The 18381-nt window shown below is 43.3% G+C and overlaps 1 protein-coding gene across 12 annotated transcripts in view; it reads left to right on the forward strand.

The window, feature by feature from the left end:
• Nucleotides 1–12366: 12366 nt before the first annotated feature.
• Nucleotides 12367–18381, forward strand: part of LOC144087012 (uncharacterized) — a 64473-nt gene continuing 58458 nt past the window's right edge. For 4 of the 12 annotated variants that reach the window (XR_013304629.1, XR_013304630.1, XM_077617273.1 and 1 more), the window contains exons 1-3: nt 12380–12540; nt 16073–16531; nt 17012–17238. Coding sequence is in view for 7 of the 12 variants with exons in the window: in XM_077617273.1 (XP_077473399.1) it covers nt 16096–16531; nt 17012–17238 (663 nt within the window). In the remaining 5 variants the exon portion in view is untranslated. Of the gene's footprint in view, nt 12541–14100; nt 15921–16019; nt 16532–17011; nt 17239–18381 lie in introns of all 12 variants that reach the window. The other 8 variants (XR_013304626.1, XM_077617271.1, XR_013304627.1 and 5 more) reach the window with 6 other exon arrangements.

Below are 18381 nucleotides of genomic sequence, written 5' to 3' on the forward strand. Positions count from 1 at the left end.
AATATAATTATTATAATAATAAAATTATAGTAAAATTTGATATGGGACTTGAGCTAGTAAACAACGGAATTGTGCCTCCAAGCATGACTACTACATTTGCAGTAGTCAAGATCTCCCCCTATTGATTAACTAAATAATGACGTGCATGCAGCTGTGCATGGACTTTGGGAAGCACATCTTTCTGTAGTCACTACACTCTAATCCAGACCTGGGCAATCTGGTCCCCGAGGGCCGCTGTGGGTGCAGGTTTTTGTTCCAACCCATCCAACACAGACAGTTTAACAATTAGATTTCTGCTGAAACAAGAAGCACCTAACAGCAATCCACTGATTGTATGTCTAACATACAAGATAGGTGTAAAGGCTTCCTCTTATGAGTTGGAGCGAAAATCTGCACCCACTACCGCCCTTTGTGGAATTGCCCACCCCTGCTCTAATCACATTCACAGTGAATCACATCATAGTGGTTCACTCGCCTGACTTAGGTGCAGGGAAGCGTTGGATCGGAAAGTGGTTGTATGTTTCTCGGTGTCCCCTAAGGCCAGTTTCGGGTGCAGTCTACCATTTACCTGAAGTCGGCTGGGATAGGCTCCAGCAACCCTTGCGAGGATGCGCTCTGCGATTAGCTTGCCACCAATTCAGGGTGTACAGTGCCTGGTGCCCATAGTTTGCTGGGATAGGTTCCAGCAACCCCCGCGACCCTTGTGGGGATAAAGTTAATGAATCTTTCCGAGGTTTTAATGACACAGTAAAACAATTTATGTTTTTAGGCAAACTGCCTGACATATTTACTGTCTATGGAAGCGTATCGTATTAACTTTAATAAAAATAAAAAACTAACCGTTTTTCAAATTTTTTTTTTTTAAGTTTGTTTTATAATAAATTTTTTCTTCCTCTTCGTTTTCACAGCTAGGCCGGCTTCTATTTCTAAATTCTTGAATTCTCTCAAGTGGACAGGTCAAGGTACAAACTTGATTCCAAGACAATAAAACAGTGAAAACAGAACATAGAACAATAACACAAATTAAAACACGGAGACAGAACATTTAGAAAATACAGACCAGTCTGGGCCCCCTCTCCATCCACCCTTCAGGGGCTTCCGGGTTGGAGGGAGGACCCCGCTCCCAAAACAAGTCCGCTTTTAAGACTATATATGGAAATGAACAAGTGGGTGTCACTCAAGTCATGTCTTGTACCAAGGAGATGAGTTGAGAACAAAAGGTCGATCTTCCCTTGCCCATCTCAACAGAGCAACCATCCCTGTCATGATTTCCTCGTGTGCGTGACAGTGAGAACCTAAAAAACTATTGTTCACACCGAAACATCGAGCTCCCTTGGGATCCGGAGGACTTTCAACAACTGTTTTGAGAAGCATCGACTTCTGAAAGTAGTTCACAACACTCCCTTGGGAAGATACGGAGGACTTACAATTTTTTTGACTTCTGACAGTGTTGTCCACAGCCCTCCCTCGGGAAGATCCGACAGACATTCAATTGTTTTGAGAACTGAGATACATGTTGTGAATCTTATGAAATAAATACGCAAGAGAGGCATCGATTGGACAGAATGATCTTGACTGAAGACGCGTGTGGATTGATTCTCCTTGCAAGAAACCCGGATATGAGTCAGATGTCTGTTTTATTTGTGAGTGCATTTGGGAATGCCTATAGGTAAACCTATCACACAGTGGCGGGCGGTGCATTTTCTGGTAGCGCCTTCAACGTATCAATCCAACCCTCAAAAACTATTTTATGGCTATAAAACCTCTACTGCAGCTACAGCTGCGACACATAAAAATAATCAATAAACTAATGCACAAAAATGGGGTAAAATCCACTTCCTAGCAGCATTTCATGATTAAATACAAATACTGGAGCTTTTCAGACATTAAAACCAGGCCAGTGGGTGATTTTCCCGGGAAAAGACAGCGATGAACGTCAATGGTGTACGGGCAAACATTGCCCGAAAATGGGGTAAAATCCAGCCGAAAACAGCATTTATTGATTAAATACAAATACTGGAGCTTTTTAGACATCAGAACCGGGCCCGGAGTATCATTTCCCCGGTAAAAAGACACCGATGAACGTTGATACGTCCATACGTGAAATGACAAAAATGCACTAAAATTAGGTAAAATCCACTTCCTAGCATCATTTATTGATTGAATACAAATACTGGAGCTTTTGAAACATTACAACTAGGCCAGGGGGGTGATTTTTCCCGGGAAAAGACAGCGATGGACGTCAATGGTGAAACGCCAAAAATTAAACTGGGGTAAAATCCACTTCCTAGCAGCATTTTGTGATTAAATACAAACACTGGAGCTTTTCAGATATCAGAACTTGGCCCACAATTGAAATATTATTTAGGAATATAGCCATATTTTACTCACAAAAAATCATTTTTTACACAATATCCATCCTCCTTTCTTTCTTCCTTCTTTCCTATCGCCATCGAAGCTAATAATGAAAGTCGAACCTGTCCTGTCATATTTCCGGCATAGTCCGTTTAGAAAATGGCTTTAAATCAACACAACAATATACTATTTGCTTGTGGAGCTAAGTTAGCGCGCTGAAAGTGCCGCACACAACATTTTCCCGGCTGTAACAGGCTTGCTAGCTTCGGAGTTGACCCCCCTTTCTTAATGATGTCCATTTTTTTCTGGAAACGTCCGTCTGGAAAATAGCTTTGTGAGCAAACAGAATCCATTTGTTTTTGCTTCTGTCGGCCATAGTGGGTGGAGTTTGCGATCTCGGCTGCCTCGGGTACTGCTTTGGCCCGCCTACTAGCCAATCATAGTTTGTGAAAGCAATGACATGTCCCAGCCAGCAAAATGCTAACGCCTATGAAAAATCATTGTGGGGTTGCCAACTCGAAATCTGATTGGTTAAAAGCAACAGTCTAGTTTAATGCAGCAGAGCCCGCAAGAACTGATTGTGAAGGCTTTGAGGCAGATCTGATGTGGCAACAAATAATGGCTGAAATGTGATTGGTTAAATGCTTCAATATGAAAACACATCTGGAAGAAGTGCAACACGGGGGAAAAGCAATGAAAGGAAGCTAACAGACCATTTGGAATAATAAGTATTGATGGACAAAATATAATATGATTCAGATATTTCTTAGGCCGGCAGAGAAGGCCTTGAAGGCCCTGACGGCCCTCCACTGTTATCAAACACAAACAAAGGAGGAACAAACAAAACAACAACCCCGAAACTCAAAAAGGCCCTCTGCCTACAAGTCACTGCCGGGGAGGCCTCTGTTCCCAGCCTCGGTGTCGCCGCTGGGAGGCCTCCGCCCCCGGCCTCCAAGTTGCCACCAAGGGGGCCTCCGCCCTCAGCCTTTAAGTCCTCAGCCTCCAAGTCATCGATGTCGTGGCCCCCGCACATTCAATCGCCGCAGTCTTTGCCCCCTGCAGAGAGAATCACCGCCGTCGTGGCCCCCGCAGAGAGAATCATGCACAAGAGCGGGGCACTGGAACGGGCGCACAAGGGTGGGGTGCCGAGATGGGCATGCTGGAACAGGGACACGGGGCGGGGCGCTGGTGGGGGCATACAAGAACGGGTAGTAGGAGCGGGTACCTGCGAGAGGCGGTCTTCCTCTGCCCATGCCTCCAAAATGGCCGCCATCATCATGCCAGGTTTCAAAGGGCTGCTTTCATCCTGCCAGGTCTCGAAATGGCCGATCGTCATCCTGCCATGTTTGGCCGTCGAAGTAGGCAACAGAAGTAATTATATGTAAAATACTTGTTTTACCTACACCCACAAACGATCGTAAATTCCATATACGTCCGGACTCCAAACTAAACGGTAGCTAAAAGCCTACATCAGGGATGGCCAAACCGGTCCTCGAGGGCCGCTGTGGGTGCAGGTTTTTGTTCCAACCGATCCAGCACAGACATTTTGACCAATGAGATTTCTGAAGAAAACAAGAAGCACCTGACTGCAATCCACTGATTGCACTTGTAGGACACCCGATTGGTGAAAAGGTGTCATCTTGATGGGTTGGAATGAAAACCCGCACCCACTGCGGCCCTTTGTGGAATAGTTTGGACACCCCTGGCCTACATATACATACACATTATTTGAAAGCAATGACAGAATACATGGGATTATAAGAAATATTTTTCTTCAAGGTCAACAAATTATAATAACAATTCCATTAATGTTACTTAATGACTGGGCTATCTCCAACTCTCTTCTCCCCATTTCTAAATAAAACTTGATTGGGTTGAATAGTCTGAATGGAAGAAAGTGTGTTCGTGAGTATGTGTCCTCCTATCTAGAATTTGCAAAACTCAGCTAGCCGACCTACGCTCGCTGAATAGGTGGCATATGTGACCCTCCATTCAGCTTGCTGCTTACGCCTGTTCTTTGTGCCTCGTCTTAGCATTAAGAGCTGACTGTTGATGCTAGCTGGCCTGCGCCCCTATATAGGTGGAGTTTTGGCCTCCTCCCATCAGCGTACTGCTAAGGTCTGGCATTGTTGTCGGTTGGTAGCTGTTATGCTACTCTGCAGAAACTTGCTGTGTGGGTGATGTTAGCGCCACTCAGCTTGCTGCTTTTTTGTTGTACGCCATTGAGGGCTCATACTGTTATGTCTTCTACGGCTCTGTCCTCAGGTCATCTGAGACCAGCACTCTGACTGTATGCTCAAAGTGCCATGGTGCCTCTGCTTTCGCTCTGCACCCATAGAAGGCGAGGGCTGATCAGCAACTTGCCTCGGTGGTTGAGCAGAATGTACGGCCCTTTTGGGTGAAAGCCTCCCTGAGGCTTTGGCGATTGTGCCAGAGCTAAATCTGCCTGACATGCCCAACCTGGATTTTGCAGCGAACGCCTTCTCATTTGCTACCACTTCTCTGGCCATGGATTTATTCGAACTTCTGCATAATCAGGGCTGGGGTTCATTGTCCCCGCTTTAGGGTTCATCATTCGGTTATCCCGATGACATGATGGCGATGTAGCGCTGCGCGTTGGCCCGCCTGCAATTGGACTTTCTGCCTACTGCGGCGCCTTCTTTTAGCACCAGCGGTCTGCTTCAGCACTTGTAATTCCTTTAGCGGATTATATGCGGGGATTCCATGCTGTTTGGTGAGATCTTGCAGGCCCTCAGGCAGCTCTCTGCTTAGGGCCGTGCTCTGGTACCAACTCATGTCCCAGCTGCTGTCGGCTTGGACCACATGCCAGGTGGTGAGTCTGCCGTTGGGTCTCTAATGAGTCACTTAGTTCGGTTGTTCAGTATTGCGGCATCAGTGTCGGCTGGGTCACGACCTTCCTGATGGATATTTATTTGGTCCTTCCAAGCTGGGAGTCAATATACCAAAATGAATCCAGGGGCTGAGTCGACATACGGGAAGACCATGGCCATGGCGTTGTAAGACCCTTTTAACGGGCTGGGCATCGGCTCTGCACCTGGGTACCCAAGGTTGACGACTTATCCAAAAGAGTTGAAGACTGTGTCCATTCGTGAGAGTATTCCAAATGTGCGAGCTCGGGTGAATCTTTCATGTGAATGTCCAAATGAGCGAGCTCGGGTGAATCATTCATGTGAATGTCCAAATGTGCGAGCTCGGGTGAATCATTCATATGAATGTCCATTCGTGAGGGGATTCCGAATGGGTGAGATTGCGTCTGGGGGGCGGCGATGTTAAAACCAGCAAACCCATATTTGCTTATCCATAAGTTTAGGTGTTTAACCCTTGAAGCGCTTTGATTCTCGACAAATTTCCAGTCTTTACACGCCAGCCGCTGTTTCGGATCGTTTTCACTAGCCGCCTTGCTATTCGATCGTCCCATTTTCAAACAGCTGTGTAATCAGGTCAGAAAATTCGCCCTCTGTCTGTTTTCCTTAGGTTATCACTACACACGCAACACACAAGTATACTCTCGGAACTTAAGTCTGACTTTTTTCAACCCCCCTCTAGCCTTTCTGCCTTTCACAGAATAAAAATAAGTTGCCGCAACTTCTATCTTTAATTCGTCCTACCGCTACAAAAACATTTTTCTGTTTCCTTCATGATAACCACCAATGACGCTGTAGACATCAATGGTGGTATCCATTCACCCTTACAACAGTCATGCATCCATTTATTCAACTTGCGCCCTTTTTTCTTTCCCTCACATTCAGAGAGGGTCTACACACACACCTTTATCGCGTTTTTCACCTGGTCCCTTAGCAACACCTTATGGTCACTCTCAGGTATAAACCTCAGGTCAAAACACTGTTTCTCACGATCAAATTCTCCGTCCATCTCAGTACACTACATCAAATTACTATATCTTTAACCGTTTTGAAAGGTGAGTCACCTTTCACGGTATTTTATGGATTAGCACTACGTTCCAAACGTTTTGTTTTGATTATATCGCTGCCCTTGGCCGTGCCGTTCCAAACAGTATTTCCCTTATTATATCGCTGCCTTAGGCCGCGGCGTTCTAAACGGTATTTCCCTTGTTATATAGCTGCCATTAGCCGCTCCGTTCCAAACGGTATTCCCCTTATTATATCGCTGCCTTAGGCCGCGCCGTTCTAAACGGTATTTCCCTTGTTATATCGCTGCCCTTGGCTGCGCCATTCCAAATGGTATTTCACAGATTTACTATTTTAACATCTGACTCCAAACTCACATTTCATTTCCAAGCTTCCTTATAAATTTGTAAATTTACAGTGAACCTTACCACACACACCAAAGCTCAGAGCAAAATCAAATTTAATCTACCGAGAGAGCTAACTGTCGTCATAGTAACGGCTATCTATATACCTCCGAATGCTAACGTTAACACGGCACTTAACGTCCTGCTAACGGCTGTAAACAAACAACAGCTTGACCACCCCGATGGAGTTTTTATTGTCGCTGGTGATTTCAACAAGGCGTGTTTAAAGACTGTTTTACCTAAGTTTATTCAATACGTAAATTGTAATACTAGAGGAGACAAAACTCTTGACCATGTCTATTCTAACATCAAACATGCTTATAAAGCCACTTCCCTCCCTCACCTAGCTGGATCAGATCACCTCTGCCTATCTCTCACCCCCGCTTACACTCCACTCCGGAGGCAAACAACGCCACAAATAAAGATAATAAAAACTTGGCCCGACGACGCACTCTCTCAGCTGTAGGACTGTTTTTCCCGCACCAACTGGGAACTTTTTGTACACGACAACCTCCAGGACTACACGGACTCTGTACTTTCTTACATAAAAAACTGCATTGACAACGTCACTATAGATAAACGAATACGGGTTTTTCCTAACCAAAAACCCTGGATGACCAATGAGACACAGGCACTAATCAAAGGCCGTAACTCCGCCTTTAGATCAGGGGACAAGATAAAATATAGAGCTGCCAGAGCTGAGCTGAAAAGAGGCATTAAAAAGGCCAAGGCAGCATATACCAAGAAAATTGAGGAGCACTTCACAGAAAATAACCCAAAGAAGATGTGGCAAGGAATACGACATATTACCAACTACAATAACAATAATATGTCTGTTAACGCAGATGCCTCACTAGCGGAGAAATTGAACCGTTTCTTTGCCCGCTTTGAGACTGATAAATCAGACCCTGCCTGTGCTGACCAGCTGGCTGGAGTCTTCACAAACATTTTCAATTGTTCCCTGCAACAATCCATCATTCCCTCCTGTCGGAAATCTGCCACCATCATCCCTGTCCCCAAAAAGCCAACCATTGACAGCATGAATGATTATAGGCCTGTTGCACTCACGCCTGTGATCATGAAGTGCTTTGAAAAGTTGGTAGCCCGCCATATCAGGAGTACAATCCCTCCCTCAATTGACCCTCACCAGTTTGCTTATAGAGCAAACAGGTCCACTGAGGATGCTATTGCCATTGCTCTTCATACAGCACTGAGCCACCTGGAACACCATGGGAACTACGTGAGGATGCTCTTCATTGACTATAGCTCAGCCTTCAACACCATAAAACCGGACATTCTGACTGACAAACTCTCCCACCTTGGACTATCCTCTTCAATCTGCTGCTGGATAAAGAACTTCTTGACCAACCGACCACAGACTGTTAGACTTGGCCCCCACCTCTCTTCCTCCATTACACTGAGCACTGGCTCCCCTCAAGGCTGTGTACTGAGTCCTCTTCTGTACTCCCTGTACACATACGACTGTACACCCACCCACCAGTCTAACGCCATCATCAAATTCGCTGACGACACCACTGTGGTCGGACTCATCTCAGGAGGGGATGAGTCGGCTTACAGAGATGAGGTCAACAAATTGTCTTCGTGGTGCTCGGTGAACAATCTCACACTGAACACCACGAAAACTAAAGAAATAATCCTGGATTTTCGCAAACACGGCACAGATCTGGCCCCACTCCTCATAAATGGAGTATGTGTAGACAGGGTCCAGTCCTTTAAATTCCTGGGGGTCCACGTCACGGATAAGCTCTCATGGTCTACAAACATCACGGCAGTGGTGAAGAAGGCTCAGAAACGACTCCATTTCCTCAGGGTACTTAGGAAGAACAACTTGGGCACCAAGCTTCTGATAACCTTCTATAGAACCACTGTAGAGAGCCTCCTGGCGTACGGCATCACAGTGTGGTACGCTGGAAGCACGGCGGCAGACAAAAAGGCCATGCAGAAAGTGATTAACACTGCCCAGAGGATTGTCGGCTGCTCTCTGCCCTCACTGGAAGACATTGCCAGCCCTCGTTACCTCAGCAGAGCCAAGAACATCATAGGGGACCCTTACCACCCTGGTCACAATCTGTTCCAGCTGCTGCCCTCTGGCAGACGCTATAGGTCCCACAAAGCACGGACAAATAGGCTTAAGGACAGTTTTTTCCCCACATCCATCAGAAATCTAAACTTGCGGTAACATAACACACATTCCCTTCTGCGGTAATATGAAAAGATGTTTGGGTGGTGATCTGCCTCCGATTAGCTGACTGCAGGTAAGGTAAGTGAAAGACAGTGAGAGGTAAGCGACCTGTATCCATAACAGCAGAATGCCAAATTACAAGATTCCGTAACTTGCACTTATTTAGGTCTTTTGCCGAGTAAACGCAGCTTATGGAGAAGCACCACCAATTTCGTCACACGCAGTTTCTGGGTGTGATGACAAGTAGGCTTTTTGTGTTGTTGATAATGACGACAGGGCCTATGTCCGATTATTATTATTATTATTATTATTAAGAAGATAAATGTCTTCTTACCCTATCAATTGTGGCACCATGATTTCACTCAAGAGCTGTGCGTATGGAAAGGATGTCACTTCCCCCCTTTCAGTGTCGGGGCACCAAATGTGACTTTTTAAATAACTTATCTATGTTTTTACTGGGAAACACGCACTTTGTGGACTAGCACCACCAATTTTGTTATACGCAGCTGTTGTATAATGACAATAAAGGCTTTTGATTTGATTTGGTTTTAAATGTTGAGTGAAAGTCCATTGATGGCTCACTCGCGTGTTTGTCCAAATAGTCCAAGAGGTAAATAATGAAAATATAGGCAGAAATGTGAGAACAACTCGTCGAGTTTAATAAACATAGTGTTGTGTGACCGTCAATGCGATACAAACAATGACTTCTATCTCATTGAGGGTCCCGACTGTTGGAAGACAGCACCTTTATATTGGGGAGGAGGATAGGTGGTGTATCTCAATGATGACTAAGCCCTGCAGCCAGCTGGGAGCCGCTGACGCCATGGTTATCGGTAGTTTTGCTGATAATAATGCAAGTTGCGGAGAGTTCTGCACGGCGCGTTCCTTCTACCTACGTTCTTGAAGTGAACTTTCTTATTTTTGCACATTCCCCCTTTAAAACCTATGGTTATAGAATGATGGATTAATTTTTAATACAATTTAGTTAACATGGAAGACATCTTTAAACATGCACTGGTTACAACTTGCAAGGAGAATCACTCATAACTCGTCTTCGTTCAAGAGGATTCTGAAGAGCGGCATACTCTTCTCTCCATTTAGTCGCGCCATACTCAAAACATTTAATGTAATCTGATTAAAAAAACAATTGCATAAGCTAACCGAATAACACCATTAAGGTCAAAAAACAACTGCTCATATTAGATCGAAACCAAAACACCTGCGTAAGAATTTGCAGTATAAGCATAATAATTTCTTTATAAGGTAAACTGTCGGCGTCCAAGTCAAAGCAATTTATGAGTCCTTCGCAGATCTTCATTGCGAACTTTCATCTGGGTGTCTGGGTTGCGAGGTGTATCTCCCAGTAAACAGTCCTTGGAGCCGAGGATACAGTGAGGTGTTATGTCAACAAGCTGGAGCCAGCAGGGTGACCTCGAGTTTGCCCCAGTCTCAAATTAAAGACACTCTTATACAAAAGTAATTAAAATGCATACATCTTGTTGGATTTATTATGGAATGTGTCTATATGTGTTGTAAGCATTTTTAATAAGTAATAATGCTATGAATTAATTCATGATGATATTATAGCATTTTAATAACTTTTGTATAAGAGTGTCTTTAATTTGAGACTGGGACAAACTCGAGGTCACCCTGCTGGCTCCAGCTTGTTGACATAACACCTCAAGGACTGTTACTGGGAGATAGACCTCGCAACCCAGGCACCCAGATGCAAGTTCGCAATGATCTACGAAGGACTCATAAATGGTTTTGTCTGGGACGCCGGCAGTTTACCTTATAAAGAAATTATTATGCTTACTGGTGCAAATTCTAATGCCGTTGTTTTGATTTACGATCTGCTCGGGTCACTTTTTATGCTTATTGTGCAAATTCTTACGCAGGTGTTCCGATAAAAACAGATTGTTGTGACAGTTGTTTTTATAACCTTTATGATGTTATTCGGCTAAGCTTATACAATTGTTCAAAACAGTTGAGACAGTTGTTTTTGCTTATGCAATTGTTTAAATCAGATTACCTTTGAATGTTTTGGTTATGTGCCGCTAATTGGACCGAAGAGTATGCCGCCCGGCAGAATCCTCTTGCGAACGATGACGCGTTGGGAGTGATTTTCCTTGCAAGTTGTAAGCAGTTATGTTGAAAGATGTCTTCCAATTTTAATTAAATATTACTAATAATGATTTAAGGGTATTAATCATTATTCCAACACATCTATAATATTATCCAGCATAACCCCAACATAGAATTTCTTTTCTCAATTTAACAGGATTTTAGAATCTTCTTGGCATGCCTCCTTGAAACGCTCCCTAATGAAATAGGTATTTTAATTAATTCGTTCCCACCCTCTGAAAAAAAAAAACCAAAAACAGGATATTACAATGGAAAAATGTTTTTATTGGTTGTAATTCACCATCTACTCACCGAGTAATACATAACTAGTGGTTATGATGTTTAATAATAAAATGAGACACTATTCAATACAATGGGGAGTTCGCGAATGAGAGAGAGAGAGATAGAGAGACTTGACGGATGCGCTCGTAACGTAACATAAACTTTAAATTCAACTTAAATGAACTTTGATTCCTATACACACACACTTAAAAAGTTTTAATCTTACGTTACACTAAATTCAAACCTTATTGTGCAATAACCAAGGCAAAGAGGTTAATGTGTTTCACCTCGGCTTTCAAGGCGAACTTCCTGCTTCTCCATACGTATTGTCGAGTCAGCTCAGTCACGCATACACTACTTATGTTTTTCGATTATTTTGTGCTTAATATCGATCGTCATCATATGCCTTTTCTTTGCACTACCCTTCATTGCACCGGGTTGCTTTGGACCGATTGTGTTTCCCTTAATTCTACACTGACTAATGCAAAAAAAATTAAAAAAATACGGGAAAAAATGTAACCCTCCGCTCAGTGTTCGTAGAGATCTTTGCACGAGAGAGATGCAGTGAAAAAGACAAATCATAAGCAGCCTCTCGCGACCTGGCCACCTGGCTGTTTCGTATCTCAAAATTTGTCTTGTATCTCAAGGTAAATATTTGCTTGGAATTCTAGTCGTATCTCAAATTCCCTCATATGTCAAGGTATTACTGTATAGTTTGTCGACCTTCCACCGGCAACTCGCGCATAAGAGGAGAAACGCCGATTCATATCTGCTAGATGTTGCAATGTTTGCCCAAGAATATTTGAACAGATTTAGCTTTGTCCATGCATACAATGATGCATTTTAAATGCATTCAGGCTGGTTACGTTGTCACTGAACAGACGACCAGGGGACTGTTGAAAATACTGAGCCCACACGGCGTTACAAATGAGAAACTGGACTGCAGTATGCGTACAAGTATCCTCCTGTCTACAATTTGTGGAACGCAGTTAGAAGCGTATTCCATTCATAATAACAATAATTTAAAAGCCCTGCCAGCTAGAGTCAGGGCTTTGTTCATTTTTAAGGTGAATGCAAAATGCTTCCGTAATCAGAGCAAGTGCTTCTGAGATTGGAATGCACTTGTGTCCAGAGGGTGGCGGTAACGCAATGAGAGTTATTATGTCAACCGCCAAAAGAAAAATGAAGAAGACCGAAGAGAAACAGAAATTGAGGAATTTACGTGTAATTACTATCTGCTAGGATTTGGCACGCCTCCTTGACACGCTCCCTAATGAAATAGGTATTGTAATTATTTTTTAATTTGCGCAGTGAATGTACTGGGTTTACTATACTGATTTTGTTTATCTCGGATGAAACGAGCTCCAGTGTCGCACACGAATGTTAATATTTGAAAACAATCGTTCACATGTTAGCTCATTTAATGTCGCTCGCGTTTGCCTGGGCCGAAATCACGATCACGATTGTTGTTGATGTACACACAAACGCGCGTACACACTGTAAATAATACCACTAACACGTCTCAGTCACAAGGCACTTTATGTGAAAACGTCACTCTTTAAAATTACACACACATTACATATTTTGTAACGTGTTGAGATCCAGTTTTTCTTGTCTTTAGTCGGTCAGTTAAATACATACACAGAGATCATCGGGATTTTGAAAATAAGTGTATTAACGGTTTTGCACAAGATTTTTTTTAACGATAGCGTTTGTCCTTGATATTTTCGCTAGTTTATCGGTGCTTGGAAACAGTAACTTTTCCAAGGAAAAAAACAGGCTTCCCATCATTAATGTATTTTTTTTTTATGTCAAACCATCAAATTTTAATGTTCAAGCTGTATTCCACTGAGCTACAACACAATAGATTACAAACTGTACCAACTACAATAATAAGCAACCTTCATCCGTCCCTCTCCCCATATATATATTTAAATTAATTTATACAGTGTGGAGTTTGCATGTTCTCTCCGGGCCTGCGTGGGTTTCCTTCGGGTAGTCCGGTACTTTCCTCCCACATTCCAAAATGGTAGGCTGATTGAATCCAGCACCCCCTGCGACCCTAATGTGGATAAAGCGGTTCAGAAAATGAGATGAGAGAAATAATTAATACATTCATTTTTGCTTACAGTGCCTTGAGAAAGTATTTGGGGCCCTTCAAATTCAGGCTTCAAACATAAAGATACTTAATTTTTTAAGAATCATCAACCAGTGGTACACAATTGTGAAGTGGAACGAAATCTATTGGATATTTTTTTACTTTTTTTAAACAAAGAAAAAACTAAAAAGTGGGCAAAAATAGTTCCTCCCTGCTTGATTTAAAAAAAAGCAGGTTATTGGGAACTTAAATCCAAATGGTCTTTGTCAGATTCAAGAGGCATTGGATCGTCGAGGGAATCTTCAGGAGGCACTGTAGGGGAGCTTATGCAAGTGGTTTTTGGCGCACAAGGAATATGTTGATGGGGAGATGTGACTGCTCTTTATTTTTTGGTACAAATATGTCTTTGTACACAGACATGAAACAGTCAATACGATTGCAATATTCAATGGTTATGACCATGTTGTCATCAATCTCCAGGACCCATTGTTGCAAACTGCATGCCATATTGAAAATTTCTTACGATTTCTGAAAGTACTTAGAACATGTTCTTCGTCTTTATTGGCATCATTGTTTTATGCGTTGGCATCATTGTTTTGGGCGTAATTAAACTTCCACTTCGATCCTCTGCGCCGTCAAGCCAACTTACCCATCCAGAGAGCTCTATTTTCGGATAAGAGCGATGGCGTCATCCCGCTGCCCGGACTTAAATGGAAACTCAACTTCAACTTTGCTTTTCCGCAGCATCTAGCCATCCTGGACGCCCAGAGAGCTCTATTTTCCGACAAGGGCGACGGCGTCTGGAGCTTGCACTTTAAAACATTTCTGGGAAATTCCACCATCAGCTCCCTGACCCTGAAGCTCCCGGCCGTCCACTCTGCTGAGCAAGCTCTATTTTCGGTTAAGGGCGAGGGTGTCCGCCATAAGGTTACCCGGGGCTTGCATTTCTGAAAAAAATCCACCGTCACTGAGGCTCCCTGCTGTTCAGTCCCCTCAGAGAACTCTATTTTTGGATAAACTTGACGGCCAATGCCCCATTTTTTTTCTTTGGTGCTGAGTTGAGTGACAGTCCCCTGTCTTCCGCCATTTTCTGAGTGGCAAGCGAAAGACAGGGAAGTGTATTTTGCTTGCTAACGTGAATGTTGACATTTTTACGAGCATTTTTGATTGGGATACTTAAAATTAAAAAAACGAGATGTACTGAAGCCGTGAATGTTGAAAGTGCAAAGTGGGGAAGTTATGACAGTAAATGCACCTGTTCTGTGATTGTCTCTGTGAAGCCCAAGAAATAGACCAGACGGGTCCGAGATACAGTTGTGGAGACATTTAAAGCCGGTTTTGGATACAAAAGATTTCCCCAGCCCGAAACAGCTCAAAGAGCACTGTGCAAGCAATCATATTGAAATGAAAGGAGTATCAGACCACTGCAAATCTACCAAGACCCGGCCGTCACTCTAAATTTTCACCTTGAACAAGGCAAAGTCTATCAGAGATGTAGCCAAGAGGGCCATGATCACTCTGGATGAACTGCAGAGATCTACAGCTGAGGTGGGAGAGTCTGTCCAAAACAATCAGTTGTAAACGGCACAAATCTGGCCTTAATGGAAGACTGACAAGAAGAACAATTTTTTTTAAAGATATTCATAAAGTCTCATTTAAAGCAAGCTGGGAGACGTGCCAAACACGTAGAAGAAGGCGCTCTGGTCAGATGAAGCCAACATTGAACTTTTTTCCCCACTTTCAAACATTGTGCTGGCAACCTCATGATTTGGGCCTGCTTTTCTCCAGGAGAGACAGGGAAGATGGTTAAAGTTGATGGGAAGATGAATGGAGCCAAATACAGGCTCAATATGGAAGAAAACCTGTTGGACTCTGCAAAAGACCTGAGACTGAGACAAATTTATCTCCCAACAGGACCTTTATCCAAATCATAAAGCCAAATATACAATGGAATGGTTCACAAATAAACATATCCAGGTGTTAGAATGGCCAGGTCAAAGTCCAGACCTGAATCCTATCATGAAACTGTGGGCAGAGCTCAAGACTGCTGTTCACAAATGCTCATCAACCAACCTCACTGAGCAAGAATGGGCAAGAATTTCAGTACCTTGATGTAAATCTGATAGAGACATACCACAAGTGACTTACAGCTGTAATTTCAGCAAAAGGTGGTACTACAAAGTATTAATGCAAGGGGGCCGAATAATATTGCACTAACCACTTTTTATTTGTTAAAAAAAGTTTAAAATATCCAATTAAGTTTGTTCCACTTCACAATTGTGTCCAACTAGTTGTTGACTCTTGACCCAAAAAAATATCTTATGTTTGAAGCCTGAAATTGGCAAAAAGTTCAAGGTGTCCGAATATTTTCACAAGGCACTGCATCCTGGTCAGGATTGTAGGGTCCTGGAGTCTATTCTAGTTGACTTCGAGCGAAAAGCCGACTACAACCTAAACTAGTCACCAGTCAGTCACAGGGCACATAGAGACAGTTAACCATTTGTACTCGCAATCACACCGTCATCGAGCTTGAATTTATCTCATGTTGCCCCCGCCGAAGTCAGGTGGGTGAAACAACACCATTAAGTGGCTTATATTTAAATTGCTATGTCATTTCTATCATTATTAAGATCTTTTATTGCATCTTCTTCATTCTTCACCAGATGAACCAAATTAATTGCTCAGTGAATTTAAAGTGAAATAATTGACCTTACAGATAAATTGGAAAAGTGTGGAAAGATGGATGTTACCATCGCTGTGTCGTTGATCAGAGGCCAGATGGGTGCTGTGGTGGAGCGCGCAGTAAATGGTGCTGTGGAAACAGTGCTGGCTGAGATGCTCAAGGTGGTGGGGGTGAAATTTGAGGAGCTGAAGGTACAGCTTGCACACATGAAGCGCGAGGTGGCAATGCTGCAGCGTGAAAAAGCCCTGAAGGACAAGGAGAATGATAACGTCCAAGCAAAGCTGCGTTACACTGAGTTGAAACTGAAGTACTACAGGCAGGGTGTGGAGGAGGAACTGCACAAGAGAACTGCCAGCACCTCTCTGCTACAAAGCCACGAGCCCAAATGCCCTCTGGCACAGACGGGTGGTATTAGCATATTCTCCACTGAAGCATCACAGTCGTGCTCTTCTCAGAAATCCAAAGTTGATGAGCCACCAACAAACAACCAAGGTAAGTCATTGGATGTCTCTGTACTGTGAAAAAACAATTGATGCAGCCGATTTCTTGACCTTTCTCATGAATCTAACTTGTTCTACGTCTTAGACAGTAGCCCCTTAATTGTGGCTGTTTCTTAAATTGTAACAGAATTATTTAATGATAATTTGTACAGCATTTTTCGGACTCTTAAGTCATACCTGAGTAGAAGTCGCACCAGCCAAACAATACACAATGAAAAGATTGGAAAAAAAGATGGAAACAATTTTTTTCTTTAGATATCTCCACATTGTGTCAGTCAGCATAGCTTCCAACCATGCCGTCAGCCAGACATGAAAATTGTTAGTTCTTTACCTAAAAACTATGTGATGGTGGTCTCTCTTTCCTGAAGACCAGAATGTCTAGAGAGCTCCAATTAGGCAAGTCATTCATTCAACATTCTCAAACTCCCACTTGGAGCAGCATTATTTAATACATCTGCTCGTGTGTCTGCAGCTCCGCTTTGTCGCCTGGACCAAGACGTTCCTCTAAGCACGGGTAGAGAAAGTCAGGAGGGTGACTGCATTGGCACTGTGCATAAACACTTGAATGGCACCAAAACAATCTTGACCCTTGCTCCTTCCCCAACCCATGATGCCGCTCAACAGTCTGCCACCCCACTTCTGGCCCCACATGGATGTCCACAGGCAGATAGCTCCACCCTGGCTGTCTCCACAACACAGGTGATAAAACGAGGCTGGGTTACTGGAGACTCAATTGGCAAATTGAAATAAATGCTGTGACGCAAATAGTGGGGAAAATAAGCATTTAGTCAACCACCAATTGTGCAAGTTCTCCTACTTGAAAAGATTAGAGAGGCCTGTAATTGTCAACATGGGTAAACCTCAACCATGAGAGACAGAATGTGGAAAAAAACCCTGAAAATCACATTGTTTGATTTTTTAAGAATTTATTTCCAAATTAGAGTGGAAAATAAGTATTTGGTCACCTACAAACTAGCAAGATTTCTGGCTGTCAAAGAGGTCTAACTTCTTCTAACGTTTGTTTTAACTCATTACAGTGGTACCTCGTCATACGACCGTTCGTCATACGGAATGCTCGTCTTACGGGGGAAATTTCGATCGAATAATTCGCCCGTGATGCGGTCAAAATTTCATGATGCGACCAAGCCAGGTCGCCATGGCATTTTTTTGTTTTTGCATCTCTTTCGTGTAAAAAATATGTCTACGAGCACTGGTGGGCGGACTTTGCATTTCCACACGCGTTTTCCCCCCACTTGGTCTACATTTACATACCAGGTAAACAATACGTATTACAATGGATCGGCAAAGTTTTGCTAAGAAAAGGCGACCGTTGACAATGGACATGAAACGCGAAATAATTGAAAAACATGAGCGTGGGGTACGTGTTACCGAGCTCGCTCGGCAATACGAGAGGAATACGTCAACCATATCCTCCATCCTTAAGCAGAGGGACGCAATTAAGGAGAAGAGGCCGACCAAAGGACTATCTATCATTTCCCACCGGCGCAGTGACATTCACGACGAGATGGAGAACCTTCTTTTATTGTGGATAAAAGATAAACAATTAGCAGGAGATAGCCTGGCCGAGTCTACCATTTGTGAAAAAGCCAGCCGAATTTACATAGATTTGATATCAACGAAAGGAGAGCCTTCAACAACTTCACAAACATTTAAAGCGAGTCATGGCTGGTTCGAAACATTTAAAAAACGATCTGGAATACACTCTGTAATCCGACACGGAGAAGCGGCGAGTTGCAATTCGAAAGCTGCGGTGGAATTTATTAAGACATTTGCCTTGATTATCGCCCAGGAAAATTACACCCCCCAGCAAGTTTTCAACTG

The sequence above is a fragment of the Stigmatopora argus genome, chromosome 13, assembly GCF_051989625.1.
Source record: "Stigmatopora argus isolate UIUO_Sarg chromosome 13, RoL_Sarg_1.0, whole genome shotgun sequence".
In the NCBI taxonomy this organism is placed as follows: Eukaryota; Metazoa; Chordata; class Actinopteri; order Syngnathiformes; family Syngnathidae; genus Stigmatopora; species Stigmatopora argus.